The sequence below is a fragment of the Odontesthes bonariensis genome, chromosome 18 (assembly GCF_027942865.1).
Source record: "Odontesthes bonariensis isolate fOdoBon6 chromosome 18, fOdoBon6.hap1, whole genome shotgun sequence".
NCBI classification, from domain to species: Eukaryota; Metazoa; Chordata; class Actinopteri; order Atheriniformes; family Atherinopsidae; genus Odontesthes; species Odontesthes bonariensis.
The window spans coordinates 24,248,215-24,270,265 of NC_134523.1; the positions used below are offsets into that span (position 1 = coordinate 24,248,215).

At 38.1% G+C, this 22,051-nt stretch overlaps 1 protein-coding gene across 1 annotated transcript; it reads right to left on the reverse strand.

Moving 5' to 3' along the window:
- Positions 1–2,303: 2,303 nt before the first annotated feature.
- Positions 2,304–16,765, reverse strand: LOC142368292 (major histocompatibility complex class I-related protein 1-like). Its single transcript, XM_075450420.1, has 8 exons — positions 16,621–16,765; positions 14,124–14,384; positions 5,351–5,629; positions 4,929–5,231; positions 4,418–4,513; positions 4,161–4,178; positions 3,937–4,005; positions 2,304–3,515 (listed from the first exon to the last, which is right to left on the reverse strand). The coding sequence occupies exons 1-7, from the start codon at positions 16,670–16,672 to the stop codon at positions 3,959–3,961; spliced, it is 1,056 nt and encodes a 351-aa protein (XP_075306535.1). The 5' UTR covers positions 16,673–16,765; the 3' UTR covers positions 2,304–3,515; positions 3,937–3,958.
- Positions 16,766–22,051: the final 5,286 nt, after the last annotated feature.

The window sequence follows — 22,051 nt, forward strand, 5'->3', positions numbered from 1 at the left end:
TGATCCATGGTTTATTGTCATGGAAGTGTTGGACCCATCTGGATGGTATAACTGTGTCCAAGCAGAAATTAAAGTAGTCTGTGATACATTGAGATAGGTCCTCAAAAGTCCCCGAGAAACAGTTCCCAGTTGAAGTGTTAAAAAAAATCTTGAAGAAGCCCTCCAGCCTCTTTCGACCAATCCTTCACACTCTAACCTGTCTCCCCAGAGGCTTATAAGTGGCTACAAGGTGGATGAGGTTATGGTCAGATTCACTGAGGAGGGACAAAGAAGTGCGGCTGTAGGGTCTCTGTGACATTGACGTAAAAGAGGTTCAGGATTTTGTTCTGTTGTCGCACACTTCCCATATTGTTTGAAGCTACTTAGGACAGGAGAGATACACACATGGTTAAAGTCACCATTGATCACTGTGATGGTGCTGGGATGTTGTTTCTGCAGTCTTGCAATGATTGAATGGATGACGTCACAGGTGACATTACACAATTTAGAGTTTACAAAGACAGCCATACCCGCTCTTCTTGCCGCTTTGTTTCCCTTGTCTGCCTACACAAGCTAGAAGACTGTGGCCGCTCTATATGTTTTGTGGCACATTTGGTAGAACAATTACGGTAACGACTTGGGTAACCCCCAAATGATCGAGGAACTAACACTGTTGTCATGTTTACAAAAAATATCCTTTATAATTGACCTAAAATGTAATTTGTATTCTCGTTTAGATGTAGACTATCCCCACCACAAATTGGAAGTCATTTTACAGTTTTTGAGAAAATTAAAGGAAAAGTCACCAATAAATGACAGAGTAACTAACAATGTTATCATATTAAAATAAAGAAATATCCTTTATACCCCTACCAGAATTTGTCACTGCATTCTTGTTTAGGCTGATGTTAACAATTGACTACGACTATTCTCGCATTTTAAAGTGTGTTGCCACACCACTCCACAAAGCTGTTCACCAAGCCTCATCAGCCCCACTGACACGGCCCATAACTGCAGAGTCATCAAAGAACTTCTGCAAGTGACAGGAGTCAAGACTCTTACTCAGTGGGTTTTTATGTTTTTATGTGACTGAAAGTCAGTGGTGCACAGGGTTAAAAGAAGGGGTGAGAGCTTGGTTCCCTGTGGAGCTCCTATATTACTGACCACCTGCTCAGAGACAAACTGTGGTCTGTTTGATAAGTAGTCAGTCATCCAGGAGGATGTGGAGGCCTCCACCTGCACCTTTAGCAGTTTCTTTTTCTGCAGAGCATAATGGTTTTTCTTAAATTAACTGGAGAAACACCTCAACAACAAAACACTTGAGTAACTTGTACAAGTACTAACTGATGTTTTCTTGAAAAGTACAAGGCCTTGAAATTCCCTTTCATTCTGGACACATGGCAACATTGTTAGTTACTCAGTCATTTCTTGGTGATTTTCCCTTTATTTTTTTCAGAAACTGTACAGTAAAATGACTTGATGATTAATTCGGGCAATACTCAACATCAGTTTAAAGAGAAAACATTGTATTCTTGTGAAAGTCATGTTCCCATGTCTCTGTGAAGCAGAGTGAACTCCATTCCTTCTAAATCTGCTGATTGTTAACCAATCTCATCTTTTGTTAACCAGTCCCGTTAACTCGTCTATTTTGTTGAGCAACGACCTCACGTATCTCATAATGACTGAAGGTAGAAAAGGTTTGACTCTCCAAAAGAATTTATACTCCCTGTAAAACAATCCAGTCCAATTTTTGTCTTAATGTGATTTTCATAAAAGACCCATTGTAGGATGACCTGCTGTGAAGTAAGAGAAATAGCTCTTTATCCAAATCCCCTTATTGGGAAATCAAAAGGGAAAGGAAAAAAAATAATGTCCCTCCATAGTGTACTGATAATGAAAAGAGCTGTTTAACTTACAAAGGGACATGAAGTCTGTAATCAGTTCAGCAGGTTTTTCTTTTCTTTACTCTCTACAAACCAAAGTACCTCACTAATAAACCTGATAGATGCAGTAAGAGCTTTTGTCTTATTAACACTGATAAACTGAAAAAAAAAGACAAAAATGACTGCTGAGCTTCCGATATAATTTCCTTATTCTATACATTTACAAGATACTAAAACTGAAAACACACTAACTTTACATCTTACATGACCTAAAACGTATTTTTGTTCAAAGTTTTCAGTTAAGAATCATTTCTACAGATAAAGGCCATGTTCATTTAATCTGTGACACCAGTAAATACTCATCAGGCAGCATTTATGAAACTGCAGCGTCACTCTGTTGGACATGTTGATGCTATAAAGAATTATAAAAAGACACTGAAATTTGGCTTATTGGAGACTTTATTTAAAAGCAAGAAAACTTCCAAAATTAAAAGAAGAGTAATAAAACTTATCTGACATTTCTCCATTAAAACCAACACCGGAAGTTATTTGAGCCCAACGGCTGAAGTTTTAAATGTTTACAAATCAAAATAAATCCCTTTTCCCAAAATATCTTCAATGCACGATGAAAAGCAGAAAATAATTCAAATCTCAGCTAAATATATTAAATCAAAGAAAAAAGAAAACCTCTACTTTGGAGTAAATTTAAATAAAACTTAAAATCATCATTTACTTCAACTTAATAAAATCAAAACAGTTTTATCACAAAAAAAACATAAAAGCAGAATATTTACACATTTGTAATATAATTTGGGCCAATGTTCATATCTGTTATCTGTGCATATAGATGAGCAGTATCTGTAATGTTCTTTTCCATTCTTATAGATTCTCTGGAAATAAAACTAATAATTTGGAGCTGCAGTATTAACCAGACAGTAATTCTGTTTAATTACTGAGAATCAAGATATTCATGAGATTAATGTAAAGCTATAAAGTTTCCTGATGACTGGAGTCGATTCCAGCTCATCAAACAGGAACAATTTACCATCAGGAGTAACTGAGATAAACCAGTTACACTGACTGATGTCTAAAATCTGCACTTTAAACGTCATGTTTTTAGCTGTTTATGGTTGATATCATCATGTTTTCAGACCCTAATAATATAGATTTATTGACAAGATGGATGCATGCATGTGGTTGTCCGTCTCTTTAGCTGTTTTTATGTAAGTGTGTATGCTTATGTATCATTAATATTAATAACTGACTGATTGAAATACAATAAAACCCCAAAACCAGAAATAAAAGTCTGTAAGTCTGTTGGATTTGTTGTACAACTACACAAACACAATTAAATGCTGATTATTTTTGCTTATTTGAAGAATATTGTGACACATTTTCTGTCTTTTCTCGTAAGAATATAAAGAAACTCTTTGATTTACCAGAATTTAAACAGTTCAACAATGGAAACGACCTCATTCATCATGATACCAAATCAAAATATTTGCCAAATTTTTCAATTTATCTTCCTTTGAATTTCAATGACTAAGAATTTATATTAACTTCTCTCATCAAATGTTAAAAACAAATTAATTCATGGTTTATAGAGAAGAGGGTGGTGATGTCGTTCCTTATTTCAGTGCAAACTTCATAAACCTGGAGAGACACAAAGATAAAAGATTAAATAAAGAGTTCTAATCAGGAAACAGTTTTTATTGTGTTAAAATGCCCTGAAATATAATTTTACATCAAAAAGTTTTTAGCTAGAATGCTTTAAAATCAGATTAATTCATGGTACTTAGGTTAAACCATAGATGTACATTTCTTTTACCATCTTTCTGAAGGTTAATATTGGAGTTAAAGTAAACTGCAGATGTGAAAAACTTCAGAAAAAAAAGTATTTGTACATTTCTTCTAATGATCTCAGTCAACGTTACATAAATTAGTTTATGAAAATATAACTTAAAGTCAGACTACAGTGTCTCAGAGGTGCATTACTGCGATTAAAGAATCACTCTCATATGGTTCTTACTTTTTCTAATTCAAGCAGCTTTGTTTAACATATGAATCAACTCACTGTGTTCCCGGCTGTTTGTTGTTCAGGGATTCGGGATCATTTGCTCCTGGACCTCAGCGTTTTCTACAGCTGTGAGGTCAGAACACACAGTTAGACCACATCCTGAATCAGGAATAAACAGCTGACAGAAACAGTCCGTAAGAAGTTCTCCAGCAGAAAATATAGAAGTCTGCTGTTACTACACAATTAATGTGAGATTTATACAAAATAAATGTATCACTTACGAGATGGAGGGCGCTTGGCTGAAATGAAAAGAAGAAAAAGCTCATTATTAAAGTTGTTACAGATTTAACATTCTCATACAGATCATGTCTTACAGCATCTTGTAATGTTCACTTTCTCATGAAAATGGCTCAAAGTCGTTCACAGCTTATTTTTTATTTAACCTCATTTTGTAATTGGAAATTTAGTTTTTTTTTCTTATTTGAACTTTACATAAAGTCAGAAAACTGAGAAAGTAGAAAATGTGTTTCTCTCCCACCGTTCTTCTTTTTGTAGAGAACGACTCCGATCACAGCGATGATGCCGAGAACAGCAACTGCAACAATGATGGGGACGATCATGATGGTGGCATTCGCTGTTGAGGAAACAAATAACACATCACAACTTTTTTTATTAATAAAATTCATAAACAATGATACTGAAGCCTGTATGTGGTCAGTGTTTGAATCTATTCACTATTTATCTGAGTATAGTTACTGTGACTCTTTGCTCAGTTCTGTCTGTGCTGGCTTCTGTCCACAAGACTGTTGTTACACTGAATATGTTTCTGTCAATATACTTAGAAAAGGAACAAAGTTTTTACTTTATTTCATAATAAGTAACTTATTTTTTGTCTAAATTGACATCCCATTAGGACATATGAACAGTAATAATGTGTTTCTGATCTATTACTTCAAACTATTCACAAAATATTGGAAGAAAAGACCAAACAACAACATCATAGAATAACATTTAGCATCAAACTTCATCAGATATGACTTTAGTCTTACAGCCTGCGTTGGTCTTGATTTTTGTTTTCTCCAGTTTGGTGGCGATGTCTTCCGCTCCAAGGAGCTGAAACACACATTCGTACTTCATCCAGTCTTCAGTTGGAACAGAGGAAAGTTTCAGGTCAGCGCTCATCTGGAAGGTTCCATCACTGTTGGGGAGGACCTCTCCTTTGACCACACCCTCATGAATCTCATCTCTATCTTTCCTCCAGAACAGTTCAGCTCTGTTAGGATAGAAACCTGTAGCATGGCAGCTGACTGGAGAGGAGGCAGACTTCTGGAGGAGAGACACTGAGGGGAGCTCTGAGGAGGAAAGAGACAGACTAACAAGTTTAATATAATATAAGATAATATAATATAAGATATAGAGGAGGCTGATGATCACAGTATCCATTTCACTAAAACAGGTGATGTGATTTTACCTGTTCGCTGGAGAGAGCTCTTCCCATAGGCCACATACTTCTTCAGCCACTCAGGACAGATCTGGGAGAGGTAACTGATCCATTGGGCATTATAAGCCTTGTCTTTGTCCCACTTGTGTTTGGTGATGACACCTTGTTGTTTTGGAGCGACCCATGAGGTTGTTTTGAGGTCAAATACTACTAAGTCGTCACCATCATAACCAAACTGAGTAAATCCTTTAACCTCTCCAGTCTCATCGTCCCACTCACATCCATACATTTCTTGGTATAAGTGGATACCTGAAAGACAGAGAGAGAGATAGTAGAGAAAATCTATGTAAGATCCAGCACGGTCACTCATAATTTTATTTGCTCTTTCTTGAACCAAGAAGGTCTGACTGAGCTTCACTTACTGAGGAGGTGCCCTGACAATCAGATGCAAGTTAAACCCGATCCTGAACATAACATCCCATCCTCTGAAACTCTACAGAGAACTGATCATTTAACAAATATCCTCTTCCTGTGAAACATCCCCGACTACAGACTGTTCTGAGTTTTATCCAGGAGCCGTCACTGATGGAGAGTTTCAATCCAATGTTTGATCACAAGGCTTCGCTGGTTAACAATAAATCTTTTTAATTCTAATTATTTACTAAATGATTAACTGTTTTAAAAATGTCAGAAAAAAAGTTAAAAGAAACAAATTACTCACCATTTAAAAAATTTAAAAACCAGGACCCAGGAAATGTTTAACTTTTACACAACAAAGTGATGATTTCACAAACAAAACTGATTTTCTGCAGGATATCAGTGAACAGAGTTACTGCTTAAACACTACATCTGTTTCTTAGAGCAAAGTTGATCAGATCTTATCCAGTTTTGTTACATTATGGACGTGCTGTGCCTCAATACAGAAGAGTCACGTGGAGTGAACCTCTGATGAATACGATATAGTGTAGCTCACCTTTAAAACTTATGAAAAAGGCAAACTCCTACGATGCGGCCGCTTAGTCTGTAAAACTTGTTTGTTTTTCAGGGTTTATATGTGTTGATAATAGGAATATTAAGGATTATTGACATAGTTTCAGTTACAATCTATATTTGTGCAGGTGGAAACCCACAATGTTCTTTTAGTTGTTATTAAAAATGTTTTAGATGGACAGAGATTTGTGTCAGGAAATATTTAAGTCAACACCTTTAGAATCAGTTTGTAAAAATCCTGCTGGCATTTATAGAATATGCAACTATGAATATTGAGTTTTTAATGATGAAGTCCCGCTGAATTCAAATGGTGTCTGAAATGATTCAGCGGCTGTCTGTCCACTAATGAGTACTTTATATAACCAACACTATAAAGGGATGAGAGTAAAAAGTGAACAATCCAAACACAGTCAGAGATGTTCAGAGAGGAGACGCCCCGATGAAGAGTCACTTCCTGTGTCTGTGTCACATGGTTTACCCCGACTGACACGCCCCTTTAGGAGACCAGCAGCAGGTCCTGAAGGGCCGTGTATACTCTCGCAGCAGTGTGTTGCAGTGAGCTTGTCGCAGGTATGACACAGTTATTTTTGATTTATGCCCAATTTTGAAGCGCGGTGTTAACATAATAGCTATGTTAATTCCACGCCACAACGCAAGAGGGACAATCACGAACAAGCTGGGATTGTGGGTGTGGTGGGTGGCGTGTTTCTTTTCCGGTTACGGAGGTCATTCAACAACAATGGCGACTGGACGAATGCGCACTTTGATTGAGATGCAGCTGATCGATCTAGAAATAGAAGAAATATTGCTCCTACTGGAGCTGGCAGAGAGGCGAAAGAATTGTCACGGTTAGCGTCACCATTAGCCGGTTAGCAAACCGGAAATACGCATAGTGTAGAGTGGATGTAGAGGTGACCAATCAGAGGCCTCCTTTCTCTCCTCCCTGCGGCGATATCTGCGGCACTGTCTGCGGTGAGTTACAATTTTGCGGAGGTGCACCAGAGTGTCTGCGTGTGGGGGGGGGCCCATGTCTGCGTTAACTGCGACACACACGCAGATGACCTGGTTTCCGACCATAAACCGCCCTAGAGTCTGTTCATTCTAATGGAGACGTGAGCATGAACACAGATTCTGATCATTTCTTTCACCCGCAGTTTCTGAAAGAAACGTTGGACCCATTTTAAACAAGACAAACATCTTCTGAAGATTCTGACACTAAACTGATATTTTCCAGACCAACGAATCAGGAGAAAATTTACTTTGTTTGAGGCTGAAATCTGACAACACAAAATCCTCTGAGTAAAAGTTTTAATATATGACCCAAATATAACCTACACACAACTGTATTATGATATGTACTCCTTATGCAACTCATCTTTTATTGATAAAATCATACAATACTCATCCAAATGTACTTTTATCCATCCAGGCTGCGTCTGAAACACTTATGCCACGCCCACTTTGGAGAGCAGAACTCTTATTATTATTTTGTAATCTTAGTGCAGCTTGAAATACGCCATCTTGTTGGTATAAAGGCTCCTTGAGTTTTATGGGATTGTGCTGTCAGCAGAAGTGAAGAAAACAAGGCATTGTGGGTATTACAGACATCAGAAGTGTTGTAGTAACAGAAGGTGGAACAGGGAAGTTTTATCAAGTTAAAACTATGGAGAATAACCACTTCCTCTGAGTTAAACTGATGAAATACCTCCAACACCTGTGAGGCTCTCATTAGTTATTATTTCACATTTCTTATCATACGTCTGATACGTGGCTACCTACAGTTAGCTTATCAGCTGAAGACACTGAGTTAAATCTGCACTCTGGTCTGTTAACCGTCATGATTTTTACTCTTGATCTTCCATCTGTGAGTTTCTCCTCCTTTAGTTCCTCTCTGATGTTTCTGTGGGCTCACAGTTACTGTAAAGACTTCCCGCAGCTGCACAAAGACGCCTGTTCGCTAACCTGCCGACTGCTACCCAGAATGCAGTGCGCTCATGGCGTAGTTGCCCGTTCTCTGTAAAGCAGCTGAATCTAAAACGCTGCTGAACATGATGTGTTTTCATGCTGTTGGTAAAGACTTTCAGCCACACTGAGTCGCCTCATTAGAGGAAAACACGATGAAATATTTTCTTCTTCCTCTTCAGCTCAGACAATAAAAACTGTTGCTGAAGGTTGGACAGACGGTCTGAGCTGCTTAAAGCCGCCATCAGTCCTCTCCATCATCAGCCATAACATCAGTGCATTCTAATGAACACACAGTTCAGCTGCTCTCACTGAATTATTTTCCTGTTTCTGCTGTCAGACGACTGAATGAGCAGAAATCTGACCGAGGCTCATAAATGTGAACGTTCCCCGCTAACCAGACAAACTGTGACTCCTGCACTGTGGTGCTGAGACGCTCCTTAAATCACTGTTTTACGATCATGAAGGACAAAGTGGACATAAAAGCAGCTTGATAACAGCAGCTGTGCTGTGTGCTGACAGAGAGGCTTAAAGAGGAGCTGCAGCACAGAAACTGAACCCTGTCTGAGCACACTGAACACACTGTTACTGTGTTTTCCACATTTATTTCATCCAGTCTGGAAAATGGGAAGGAAAAACTCTAAAACTGCTGCTTTAGTGTGGATTTACTGTTTGTTTTAACTGCTGAGCTTCACTGTTAACACACACTTGATGTAGTTTTACTTTCTTGTAGCTACTGGATGACGTGTTTCTCATTTTTTACTGTTTTCAGGAACTAAGAGGAGGATCGTGTCTCCATCTCTTCATCCTCCCACAGCAGCAGCAGTCCAACTCTAACCTGTCAACATGAACTAAAACGTGTCCCACTGAAAACTTTAAATCATGTCCTCGTCTCATTCTGAGAGTCAGAGAACAGACTGAGAAGAAAAGCTGTGTTTTTAATGAACGTACAGAATAACAGGACAGGAGTTCGATTTTCCTGCTTCGCTGAACATTTATGATCCGCGATCAGATCAGCGTTTGTGTTCATTCACTCGTCTGACAGCAGAGACAGAAAAATAACTGAATGAGAGCAGTTACACAGTGAGTGTGAACGTGAACACACAGTGTAGGCGATGATGGAGAGCAGCAGAGGACTGAACTGAGCTTTAACCAGATCAGACTGTCTGTCAAGCTGCTCCACACATGTCGGCTGTCATCTACAGTTTTTATATTTCTCAACTAAAAAGGAACAAGAACACATTTGGACATTTGTTACTCTGATTGGGTGTTTCAGTTTGGTTGGAGATCTTTACCAAATCAGCCTGAAAACACAGAGTGTTAAACAGTGTTTTCAGATTCAGCTGGTTGAGCCTGCAGGAAGTGAGCTAACAAGCTAGTTAGCGTTAGCTCACAGTAAAAGTCAGAAACTTAGAGAACAGTCACATATTTTCCTTAAAGGTTTTCTAATGTCAGCAGTGAGGTTTCATATATCAGAGATGGAAACAGAAGTGGAAACACCTTAACTCTCATCTTTCGGTGAGAGCTGCTGGCTGAATGCTAACAGCATCAGAGGTCTGTGGTCACTTCCCAGAGCTGCCTGCAGGAAGTGACTGACAGCTCATCTGACCAATAGGAGAGCAGCAGAGAGAAGCCCCGCCCCTGAAACATCCCTCTGATTTAAGAACAAACTCGCAAACAGGACGTAGGAGCTGTGATCTGAGATTAGGATTTCTTTTCATTTTAACCTGTAAATCATCATGATTAAACTTAAATAAATTTGAGCTGCAGTTGATGTTGAACGGTTCGTGGCACCACATTTCTTTACTTCTTATTCACAGACTAAATTAACTTTATACCACTTTTGTTTCACGTTTAGGGAACAAACTGATTTTTTCTCTCCTCGTTGTTGCTCGTCCAGTTACAATATTTTCATTAATCTACTTTGATGATGATCGTCAAAGTCACTGATCTTTAATGTTCTGTGAAGCAACGAGGAAATAACTGACAAACCTTTTCTGAATCATTGTGTGTTTTTAACAATGAACAGGCTGATCTGTTAACTGTGAGATAAAGATTGATCCCGTATGAGACATCTTCCACTGTATCCAGTCAGGCAGGTTAATTAAAACACTCGTGTTATATGAGGACCCGTCAGACGCAGCCTGGGTCTCCTTTATGGCCCTGATCTCCAGTTTAACTAACAAGGCTCTAATATTCCTCTATCAGCTGTGTGCTGTTAAACTGATATAATATCTACGACTACAAGGTTTCTACTGTGAAGTTATTCTGAGGCAGCTCACTGTCGGCAGCTCCGCAGAGTTATTCTGATTTAATACAGTGGAGTTAATAATGTTTCTGATTCACATTTATTTTTTCACTTCTTTTAAAAATATTCCTTCAGATTTGTTTCTGTAGTGAATGGAAACCCAGCTGCTGTGCATCAGGACAGAGTTTATTTAATCTAATCTGTGTTCTCCTACACATTATGGATTATTTCATTTATTTCATAAATACGGTTTATACAGTATTTTACTGTAAAACTTCAAGAAACTAAAGAAAATTAAATAAATTAAAGCCTGAAGATGAATTTTTAAACTGATTCTTTCTTCTTTTCAACCAACAAGTTGTTCATTTAACTTTAATCACATTAAACAGAGAAAACAGTGAAATGTTCATATCTGGGAAACAGAAACCAGGAAATGTTTCATGTTCCGTGTGATGGAAGAGTTTAATGAGTATCTGATTGGGAATATTTATGGTTTTATGATCAGTTAACGGCTGACTAATAATTTCAGCTCTGTGTGTGTTTATTACTCCACCGACACGCCGCCGTTAAACAAAGTCAAACTGATCCAAACTGTCGTCCAACTCTGTGTTTATCATCGATGAACAAAGTGTGATCAGAACAGTAGAGTTAATGTAATGCAGCCTGTAGTTGGTGGAGTTTAATTTGTGTTCATAAAGACTGTAAAGGACCTGAAACATGTGAAATATGTCAGTGAGCTACGGGGTGAAACATAAAGAAATGTTACTTTTCTAACAGATCCCAGCTGGTATGGTCTGTCTTTAGGTGTGTGTTTGCTGAATCTGTCAGGAGTTGAGTCAGACTTGTTGGATAGTTTCCTGCTGGGCGTTACTTCTGCTCACATTTAAAAGATGGTCCGTGTCGGTGCTGTTACAGGCTTCTCTCTCACTCTTACTGTCTTGTAGTTGGTATTTTGGTATCAGCCTCAGCTGATCAGCAGCAGGAAAGCTTCTCCAGCCACGTGCACACAATGACGTGCAGCAACGTGGACGTTATTTTGGTTAAAAAGGAGCGACAGAGTGAATAACTGATTAAAGAGTGAGGCGGTGTGAAATCATTTTATATAACTGCTCTAACTGCTATGAAACCTTTGAGCTTTGAGTTGTTTAAGTTGGATAAAATTCTCTGTTCTGGCGGCCGTGTTCTGAGTAGCTGTTAGCTTAGCTCCACGTCAGAATTCCTCCCTGATTCTCCAAAACGAGTCCTCGATATAACCAACACTGTGAAATGGATGAGACAGAAAAGTGAACAATCCAAACACAGTCAGAGATGTTCAGAGAGGAGACGCCCCGATGAAGAGTCACTTCCTGTGTCTGTGTCACATGGTTTACCCCGACTGACACGCCCCTTTAGGAGACCAGCAGCAGGTCCTGAGTCTGTTCATTCTAATGGAGACGTGAACATGAACACAGATTCTGATCATTTCTTTCACCCCACAGTCTCTGAGAGAAACGTTGGACCCATTTTAAACAAGACAAACATCTTCTGAAGATGCTGACACCAACGATTCAGGAGAAAATTTACTTTGTTTGAGGCTGAAATCTGACAACACAAAAACCTCTTAGTAAAAGCTTTAATATATGACCCAAATATAACTGAGATACATGAGGATTTTAATATTCATTCCTTATTTTCTACCCTGATTAGGGGTTTCAGTTTGGTTGGAGATCTTTACCAAATCAGCCTGAAAACACAGAGTGTTAAACAGTGTTTTCAGATTCAGCTGGTTGAGCCTGCAGGAAGTGACTGACAGCTCATCTGACCAATAGGAGCGCAGCAGATAGAAGCCCCGCCCCTGAAACGTCCCTCTGTATACTGTAACATTGAACTCCTGGTTCAAAAAAGAGGAAATAAAAATCTGTGACTGAAAAACTAAACATGAGAGAAACAAACCGAACTAAAGGAAATACATGCTGTGATTAAATATTAAAAGAACATTTCTTTAGTTTCAGATTTGAGCCTTTTTGACATGTTAAATGATACCAAATGTAACTTGTAGCTGTTTATGGATATAAGATGTTTTGTGATCTCTCATTTCTTTGTTCTTCTATTAATAAATAAGCAGAAGGTGGTTTTATCTTGATCTAATTAGTATAAGTAGTAATATGTCAGTAAATAAGGAGAAAAGTTCTAAATAATTTATTTCAACTGGAACTGAACACGGTCAAATTTTCAGATGAAACATAAAAATCTAAAAATATTCGTAAATTACAAACACGAGCCTATAAATATTTGGGATTTCTTCCAAATGAAATACTTAAAGGATAACTCCGGTATTTTCAACATTAAGCCTCTTTTATGAGTCGTTTGCAATGTTTTAGAACCCCCCTCACCGCTTTTTTGAATTTTACTCATTTTGATTCTTCTCAACCTGCTTCAGAACGGCAAGTCTTGTGCATGTCCTAAAAGGTCCGTAAAAGCACCATAAACGTCCGTTTTCAAAATAATCAACTCACCGGAGTGGTTACTGGTGTGCACTGGTAATCCATATCAAATTTCGTTGCGAAAAGTTGCTTCTGTCATGTTTTATTTGACATTTTGTAAATCCCATTGAGTTCTATGGAAGACTGGATGTACGTTGATATTACTCCGTCATCAAGTGGTGTGGAGTATAGCAAGTCAGATTCAACTGCTGAGCGGAAGTTTATCCACGGCTGTGAGGTGGCTAAGAAAATAGTGCGAGCATGAACGAGCTGCCAAATAAAACACGACAGAAGCAACTTTTCGCAACGAAATTTGATATGGATTACCAGTGTACACCAGTAACCACTCCGGTGAGTTGATTTTGAAAACGGACGTTTATGGTGCTTTTACGGACCTTCCTAGACATGCGCATGACTTGCCATTCTGAAGCAGGTTGAGAAGAATCAAAATTAGGCAAATACCGGAGACAGCAGTAAAATTCAAAGCGGTGAGTGGGGTTCTAAAACATTGCAGACGACTCAGAAAAGAGGCTTAATGTTGAAAATACCGCAGTTCCCCTTTAATTAATCATTAAATCATCAAAATAGCTGATCAATAATATTTGGTTAATTTTCTAATCAAATAATCAACAGTTTCAATATTGTATAACTTCATCTTTACAAAAGCACATAAATTAAAGTTGTTCTTGTCATCTTGTCCGTAGTTCAAATGTAAATTTATTTTAGGACGGGTAAAATATGAGTGTTTGACCATTTAGATCTGATCTGAAAATACATTTTACATTAAATTAAGTTTATAAAATACTTTTTGTGTCTTTATACGGGGACACAAGAAAAACTCCAAAGTTTAAGGAACCAGGATGTAGAGTTTCTGCCTTGTTGTGAAACTGTTTCCAGTCCAGATGAAACAATGTGGTGAAACTCTGCTCGTTGCTCCAAAATGCACAGAAACACTGCATCAGTGCAGTTTAACAGGTGAGATGTGTGTGTTCAGTCTGACCGTGTGAAAAGGCTTCTTACAAGAGAAGAAACACTAAAACCATCAGAACACACGATGTGCGTGCATGTGTGTGTGTTTCATACGTTGCAACAAACAACAACACAAAACACACAAACAACAGACGGCGGAACAGAAACAAACCTCCAGTTTGGTTGAAACGCCGCTTCAAAATGTCAATGCCGGCTTTGAAGGTCTGCTGGGAACCCATAAAGTATCCAGTGTTCCTCTCCCAGTACTGTGGATCTACTACCTCGTTCATCCAGTCCTGTTTGGGCACTGTGCTCCTGGTGTTGCTGTCGTAGTGAACTATCTGAACTTCATCAAACAGTCCAACAACAACAAACTCAGGGAAGTTTAGGACTTGTGAGGACGCAGTGTAGAAATACTTCAGCGAATGAGTCACTGTAAAAAAAAAAAAAAAAAACTGATTTCAAAATTTCAACCATTTATATATATACTGTATATAAATACTTCCCCCCCGTGGGGGAAATTTAAAATGGAAATGATAATTTTAGAAAATTTTAATTAAAAATAAACAAAAATTCAATCCAAATTAAGAGGAGAATAAACTATTTTTCTTTTTTGTATTTATATGTATTTATATATCAGTGTTTCCCATACATACTTTTGGCCGCCATAGTTTCCGAATCCCAATCGTTTGAAACACAGCGATTTTTTTTTTTTTTTTAAACAGCGATTTCCTCGAAACCAACCAATATGACTATACAACAGGTTAATTAGTAATTAAACATGTCCTAAAGTGTGCAATGTCAGAGTTTTGAAGTTTAGTGGCAAAAAAGGTTTATGTGTTATTAGTCGCTGTCGGGGCGATTGACACACACGTTATCGATCAGTGGGTGCGCGTGCATAAAGTTCAGCTGTAATCATCGTGATTTCGTTGACAAACATATTTTTTTGACCTATTTATATTATGAGAAATAATGTGAAATTTGAGCAATGACGAGTACACTAGTATGTTGTCCGGTATGTTGCTTAAAAAAATAGTAAGCTCAATAGTTTCTGTTTAAAATAAAGTGTTTCATCCGTCCCGACTAGGCGGAGCAGGGTGAAGTTGGTTTTATATTCGACATTCGCCTATTTTCTGGCTTTGTAATTGTAATAGCGTCACGAAAACCGCACCAATTAGCGTCAGGATGGTATTAATATTTACAGAAAACTAAGACTAACATACCACAGGCTTTATCAACTCACCAAAGCAAGCAAGTGTGGCGAAAGATCAGAGTAACCGCGCCAAATATACTTCTAAGTGAACTACGGCAGCCGGAGCGCTTAGGGACCGTCGCAAAAGTGCAACGCCTTTTTTTGTTGCTGTGAAGCTGTGAAGCCTTTAGTTGGTTTCACAGCTTATCAGGTTCAAAATTTCACCATAAAACTATTTTTTGTCAGTTTGTGTTTCTAATGGTTAATCTGTGTTTCTCTGTACTTCTCCCACGTGAGTTAAAAAGTGGTATAACTTACACATTTTATTGTGATTAGAATATTTCATACAACACAATGATAAAATTATTGGATATTTCTCTTTTTTTGCTTCTTTTCATGTGAACACAGCATTAAATGACACAGTTAATCACTTTGTTATTAGTTAATGATTTCTGACAGATAAACTGACAGAATTACAGTTTCTAGTTAACTTCAAACATATTTGGACTTTTCTGAAGAATAATTTCTTGTTACGTATATACTGATACCAAACTGAACCCAACCTTGATATTAGTCACCAAATTATTGATCTAGATATAAAACAATGTTCATATTTTTAATTGATAGCTTTCAGGGTTGTATAATTAGACCAAAAGAGTAAATCAAACTCTACATTTATCTAATGCTAACAATGTGCAACTATGGTCAAATAAGAAAGCATTTACATTCATTAGAGAACGATGTTACAGCCCATCTTTACCAAGAAGGAAGCTGATTTCCTCTGAGAGGTCACAGTGTCTTTGAAAACAACTCTATAGATGTGAAAAGTGTTTAACATGAACAAAAATATAAATGTGGCAGCCTCCTGTGGACAGGTTTCCATAATGTGGAAATGTCTATAATTATTAGTGACGTAATCAATTAGCTTCTAAACTGAACAGAAAATGAGGATTTTCAGTTTCAAATCATATTTACAATTATCAACCGATGAGATTTGATGAGAAAAGAGTAATTTTATTCTCGCATTCATCCCTTTTTCTCCCTTTTATCTTTATTTACAGCCATGTACAGTGAGGTGGACCCAGAGCGCCATTTCGATGCCATCTTGAACCATTTCCGAGTCGGACACCAGCTAATGATCATCAAATGAATATTGAGTAAATTTATATTTGAGCAAACAGGCACCTCTATCAATATCCATAGAAATAATCAGATACATACCATTTCCTTGCTTTTCTAATTTCAACAATAAAGTTTGATAAATTAGGACTTATAGTTATGAGCAAAATAGATTTTACTGCCTAAACTTTTAGGATAATTGATTGTTTTAATCAGCTGTTTAATATGCAAAGATTTTCAAAAACTAGTCGGTTTGACACAATGAACGGAAACGTCTGTAGGATCTTTCTCTATTTATATATGTAGCAAATATAATAATAATATAAATAATAAAATAAAATAAAACTTCTAAACTCACCAGCGGCCGCGCTGTGTATTCCAAGGAGGATGAAGAAGATAAAACTCTTCATGTTGTCCGTCAATATCAGAACTTTTATCTGCTTGTGCGCTTCGTATCCAGCACCAGTCTCTCTGTGTTTTCAGCAGCAGAGTCAGAGCTAAAGTCTGATAGAAGGAGGGATAAAACAGAGAGAAGTAAACACCTACACTCTGTCTGAGCCAATAGGAATTTACAATGAGCCTCAACGTCACTTAAATCTGGGTCAAACTGACCAACATAGGTTTTATTGACGAAAGTGAAACTAAAATCCGTTTTTTTTCTGCTTTTTTGTAACCAGGTGGAGAAACTTATGGGTTTCACCTGTAAAGCCCACCTTTCTTCTTATAACAGGAGTGTTTAATCTTTGCTTCTTTCACCTTCTGTGTCAGATTTATTTCAGGTTAATGGGATCTAAAGTGCAGAAATGTTGTTTTCTCAGGGGTCACCAGTCCCTCTAAGCTGAACATTAACCTGTGCAGCTGATGATATCTTTGTGTTTGATAATGGCTGATGTGAGGACACTGAAAACAGTTCAAATCATCAACAGATAAAGTTGTGTTTTGCTTCATGTCACAGTGACTCTCTGAGGTGAGGAGCTCCCTCCTGTGGTTCAAACTTTCAGTTCACTTTCTGTGTTTGGAGTCTAAAAATGTTGTTTCAGTTGTTTCTGCTAAAGATAGAGATCATACAGCAGCCTCACTTCAGTTTTACTACTGATATTACAAAAAGATCACATTTCTACCATGAAAGAGAATGAAACAGCTTGTTAAACACAAACAGTTCTGTCAAACAGGCTAAATGCAGCTGAGGAGCCATGTGCACTGAAACCTGCCTGAAGGGAAATTTAACACCAGAGTGGATGTTTCAACACTTGATGCTGTTTTAAGTTTTCCTTCTGATTGGAACTGTTAATATTTCTGAATTATTAACTCCTTAATGGACTTTATATGTATGATAAAATTCAGGTTTAAATGTTTTTAAAACATTATAAAAATCATATTTTTTATACAAACAAAAGTAGAACTGTATGTGCTGCATCTGATTTTAATTCAAATCTCATTTTCTGATGTTTATTTTCTTGACACTGAAGCTCGAACCAGAAAAAGACACTTCCTGGTTATTGCTGATAAGCACCATGGTCTAAATCAGCTGAATAAATAAAATGAGTATCAACTATTAAACTGCTTGGAAGGGCGTCATTGTAAGGACATGCTGTATTCTGAAATCATCATACCTTTAAAATATCCAATATATTTATGAAAAATTTTTCCTTTATGAAGCAATAAGACTAAAATAAACAATAAATAAATGTAAAAATAGTCGCTTTATTTTATAAAACCACCAAAGACACAAAGTGTTTATTTTCCTTCACTTTTCATTTTCCTTCAAGTCTCTTAAATGTTTTGGATACCATTGCTCCGTCAAGGTTAGAACGGTTAAAAGTAGGCAAAGGGCGCCATGGAGGAAAGAAGAGTCGGTCAGGGCACAGAAAAGGGAGTGCCGGAGAGCCGAGTCAAAGCTCCGGGTTCATTATGAGACTTACAAAGAAAAGCTATGTGTGTTCAACCAGACTTTGCGTGGAACAAGGGAGAGTTATTTTTCTGAAATCATCAAAAACTGCAGTAACAACTCTCATGTCCTGTTTGCTACAGTAAACAGATTAACAAACCCTCCAGTTTCACTGCCTTTAGAACTCATTTCTACATCCAAGTGTAATGAGTTTGCAATATTCTTTAATGACAAAGTTCAAGGCAATAAAAATGCAATAATTTCCACAACACAAATAACTACTCTGCAGCCAGCGAGACACCTAGAGCTGACACATTTCACACCTGTTACTGACAAAACAGTCGAAGAGACCATCTGCAGTCTGAGTTCATCAACGTGCTGCCTTGATGAGTTGCCCACTAGATTCCTAAAGTCTGTGCTGAGCAGTTTGTTACCACAACTCGCTCATCTAGTCAACATCTCACTCCAGACTGGAACATTTCCAAAGGCCTTAAAAACTGCTGTCATTAAGCCTCTTCTAAAGAAGAGCAATCTTGATGCCACAGTACTGAACAACTACTGGCCCATATCAAACCTGCCATTCTTAGGCAAAGTCCTAGAAAAAGTTGTATACCAACAGCTTAGTGACTTTCTCCTGTCTAACAATGCTTTTGATACTTTCCAATCAGGCTTTAGGCCCCACCACAGCACTGAGACAGCTCTGATCAAGGTGACAAACGACATCCGCCTGAACACAGATGCAAGTAGAGTCACAGTCTTAGTTCTGCTGGACCTGAGTGCTGCCTTTGACACAGCTGACCATGCAACCTTATTACAGAGGTTAGAAGACTGGGTGGGAATCTCTGGTAGTGCTTTAAACTGTGTCTCAGACCAAATTTCACCAAAATAGTTCACTGTGTCAGCATTAATTCTTGTAAATTCAATTCTTTCATTTGTTTGTGTTTTTATCTGTGTAATTTGTAACTGTGTTTTGTATTTGCTGCTGCCTATCTTGGCCAGGTCTCCCTTTAAAAAGAGGTTCTTAATCTCAATGGGATCTTCCTGGTTAAATAAAGGTTATTATAATAATAATCAAGAGGGGTTGAATCACATCTTCAAATTGTTTTTAAAAAGTCTGGGATGTTTCCAAGTGGGAAGAACAGTGGGTCTACTGACACCTGCTTACTTATCTCATTACTCATGTTTGTGCACATTGTTCCTCCAGAAAGCCTGATCCCACAAGCAATGAAATGTAAACATTATTGCTAATATTATATTGTAATTCCTTAAATCTTTGCAGACAGACACTCGGGAGAGCAGGAGGAAAATTCTATTTTTTCTGTATATTTCTGTATATAATTTTGAGATAAAATACTTTTGGCCTCTGCATTTCAGGAGAAACTCCTCGAGTCTTTTAAAGACAACTACAAGTTATATCAAATGGAACTTTTTATATATGTGTAGTGTCTGAACTGTAGGTTTTTATAAAAATCCTTATTTGAGACGCCATATTCTGTTTTCAAAGTCTCAAATGTTGTTTCAAACCTTCTTTTATCAAAGAGACCATAAATTTTGCAAATACTGTGGTCTGTGATGAAAGTTCTGTCAGCCAGAGTCATAAAAGGATTGAGAGAGTGGTTACGTCTAAAAGTCTTCCTCAGTTTGCCCCGCGCCAGCAGAACATTATTTATTAAGGGGTTACTCTTGGCTATGTGCGGTATTTTATTCAGCTGTTGGTCCAGCAGATTAACAGCTGAAAAAGGTCTGAACATCACTGATTCGATTTCAAGCCACGGACATTCTGGTTGCCTGGTGACCCAAGAGGAAAGAATCCTGGCTTAAAAGCTAAGGTATAGTTTTCTTTGTGTGGTAAACCCCACCCACCTCGTTCTTTTGGGATCTGAAGTACATGTACAGCTTAAGAAATTAGAATATCATGAATAAGTTCAATATTTTCTGTATATATCATATAGATTCATTACACATAGAGGGGAATATTTCAAGCCTTTATTTCTTGTAATTTTTTTATAATTATGGCTTAAAGATAATGAAAACCCCAAATTCAGTGTCTCAGAAAATTAGAATATTGTTAAAAAGTTCAATATTAGGAACTCAGGGTGTCACACCCTAATAAGCTAATCAACTCAAAACACCTGCAAAGGTTTCCTGAACCTTTAAACGGCCTCAGTCTGGGTTCAGTGGGCTTCATAATCATGGGGAACACAGCTGATGTGACAGATGTTCAGAAGACAGTCACTGACAGCCTCCACAAGGAGGATAAGCCAGAAAAGGTCACTGCCGAAGAAGCTGGCTGTTCACAGAGTGCTGTATCCAAGCATATTCATAGTGGAAGGAAAAGCTGAACCAGCAACAGGGATAACCATAGCCTCGAGAGGATTGTCAAGCAAAATCCATTCAAGGCTTTGGGGGAGCTTCAGAAGGAGTGGACTGAGGCGGGAGTCAGCGCATCAGGAGCCGCTACGCACAGACGAATCCTGAACCAGAGACGACGTCAGAGGCGTCTTACCTGGACTAAGGAGAAGAAGAACTGGGCTGTTGCTCAGTGGTCCAAAGTCCTCTTTTCAGATGGAAGTAAATGTTTCATGTCATTTGGAAACCAAGGCCCCAGAGTCTGGAGGAAGAGTGGAGAGGCTCAGAATCCACGTTGCTGGAAGTCCAGTGTGAAGCTTCCACAGTCGGGGATGATGTGAGGAGCCATGTCATGTGCTGGTGTTGGTCCACTGTGTTCTCTGAAGTCCACAGTCAACGCAGACATCTACCAGGAGATTTCAGAGCGCTTCATGCTTCCTTCTGCTGACGAGCTTTATGGAGATGCTGGTTTCATTTTCCAGCAGGACTTGGCACCTGCCCACACTGCCAAAGCTACCAAAAGCTGGTTCAGTCAGCATGGTGCAGAGGTCAGAGGTCATGACTCGAGTCATGTGACTTGGACTCGTGTCAGACTCGAGTCATGAATTTGATGACTTTAGACTCGATTGACAAAATCTGATAAGACTTGTAACTCTACTTGGACTTTAACATAAGTGACTCGTGATTTAACTCGGACTTGATCCTTTTTGACTTGAAAAAACTTGCTACTTTCCCCAAATCCAAAGATTAAAAAGTATGTTGACACAGATGCTCTATCTCTATTTGCACGTGTGCATCGGTGTGTGTGTGTGAGAGAGAGAGAGTGTCGGCACAATATCCAGTCAAATTAGATCCACGTTGTTTTGATCTGACAGCATCAACTAATCAAATTACAGGACAACCAATGAAGAGGAAGCTAGCTACAGGCTAGTTTGATGGCAAGGTAAAGCAGTACGAATATTGGCCGGGTTTCCCGAAAGTGTTCTTAGCATCATAGAAAAGCACAACCCTGTTCATTGTCATGTTCATGTACCCCCCCTTCCAATCTCTCTCTCTCACACACACATACACACACCAGTCTCTCTATGGATGGCGTGAATATATTACATATAGATTTATGTTTGTGTGTGTCTCTATATCTGTGAGGGCCGTAGCAGAGGATGTGAACATGCAGGAGTGGAAGGAGAGTTTTTGGAAAGTGTGGATTTGTTCAGGATGTGAAGAAGACAGTTTTAGAGAAAATGTTTGAAAACTAAAAAGACTGTTTTGCAAAACTAAGGATATTTTGTGATGGAGATGAACACTTGGAAGAGTTAGGACAGTTTAATAGAGTGCAGATCATTTTTTTGGGAGAGAGGATATATTTTATAAAGTGTTTGAAAAGGTTAAGGTTACACTTGGGTTTTGAAAGGAGTTAAAAAGACTGAAAATATTTGATTATATGAGATCAATACAATACAGGACAGAAACTGCTGTGCAACTAGTTATAGTGCAATAAGCTATGGAAATACAATGTCAGCACTTTTTGAGGAAATTATATTTGCATTTGTTT

Excerpts from the sequence above, each read along its gene's own strand:
- LOC142368292 (XM_075450420.1), bottom strand. The coding sequence starts at position 16,672 with ATGAAGAGTTTTATCTTCTTCATCCTCCTTGGAATACACAGCGCGGCC. Across the intron at positions 14,385-16,620 it reads AATACACAGCGCGGCCGCTG|TGACTCATTCGCTGAAGTAT; the intron begins GTGAGTTTAGAA and ends TTTTTTTTACAG. Across the intron at positions 5,232-5,350 it reads GAGCTCTCTCCAGCGAACAG|AGCTCCCCTCAGTGTCTCTC; the intron begins GTAAAATCACAT and ends TTTCCTCCTCAG.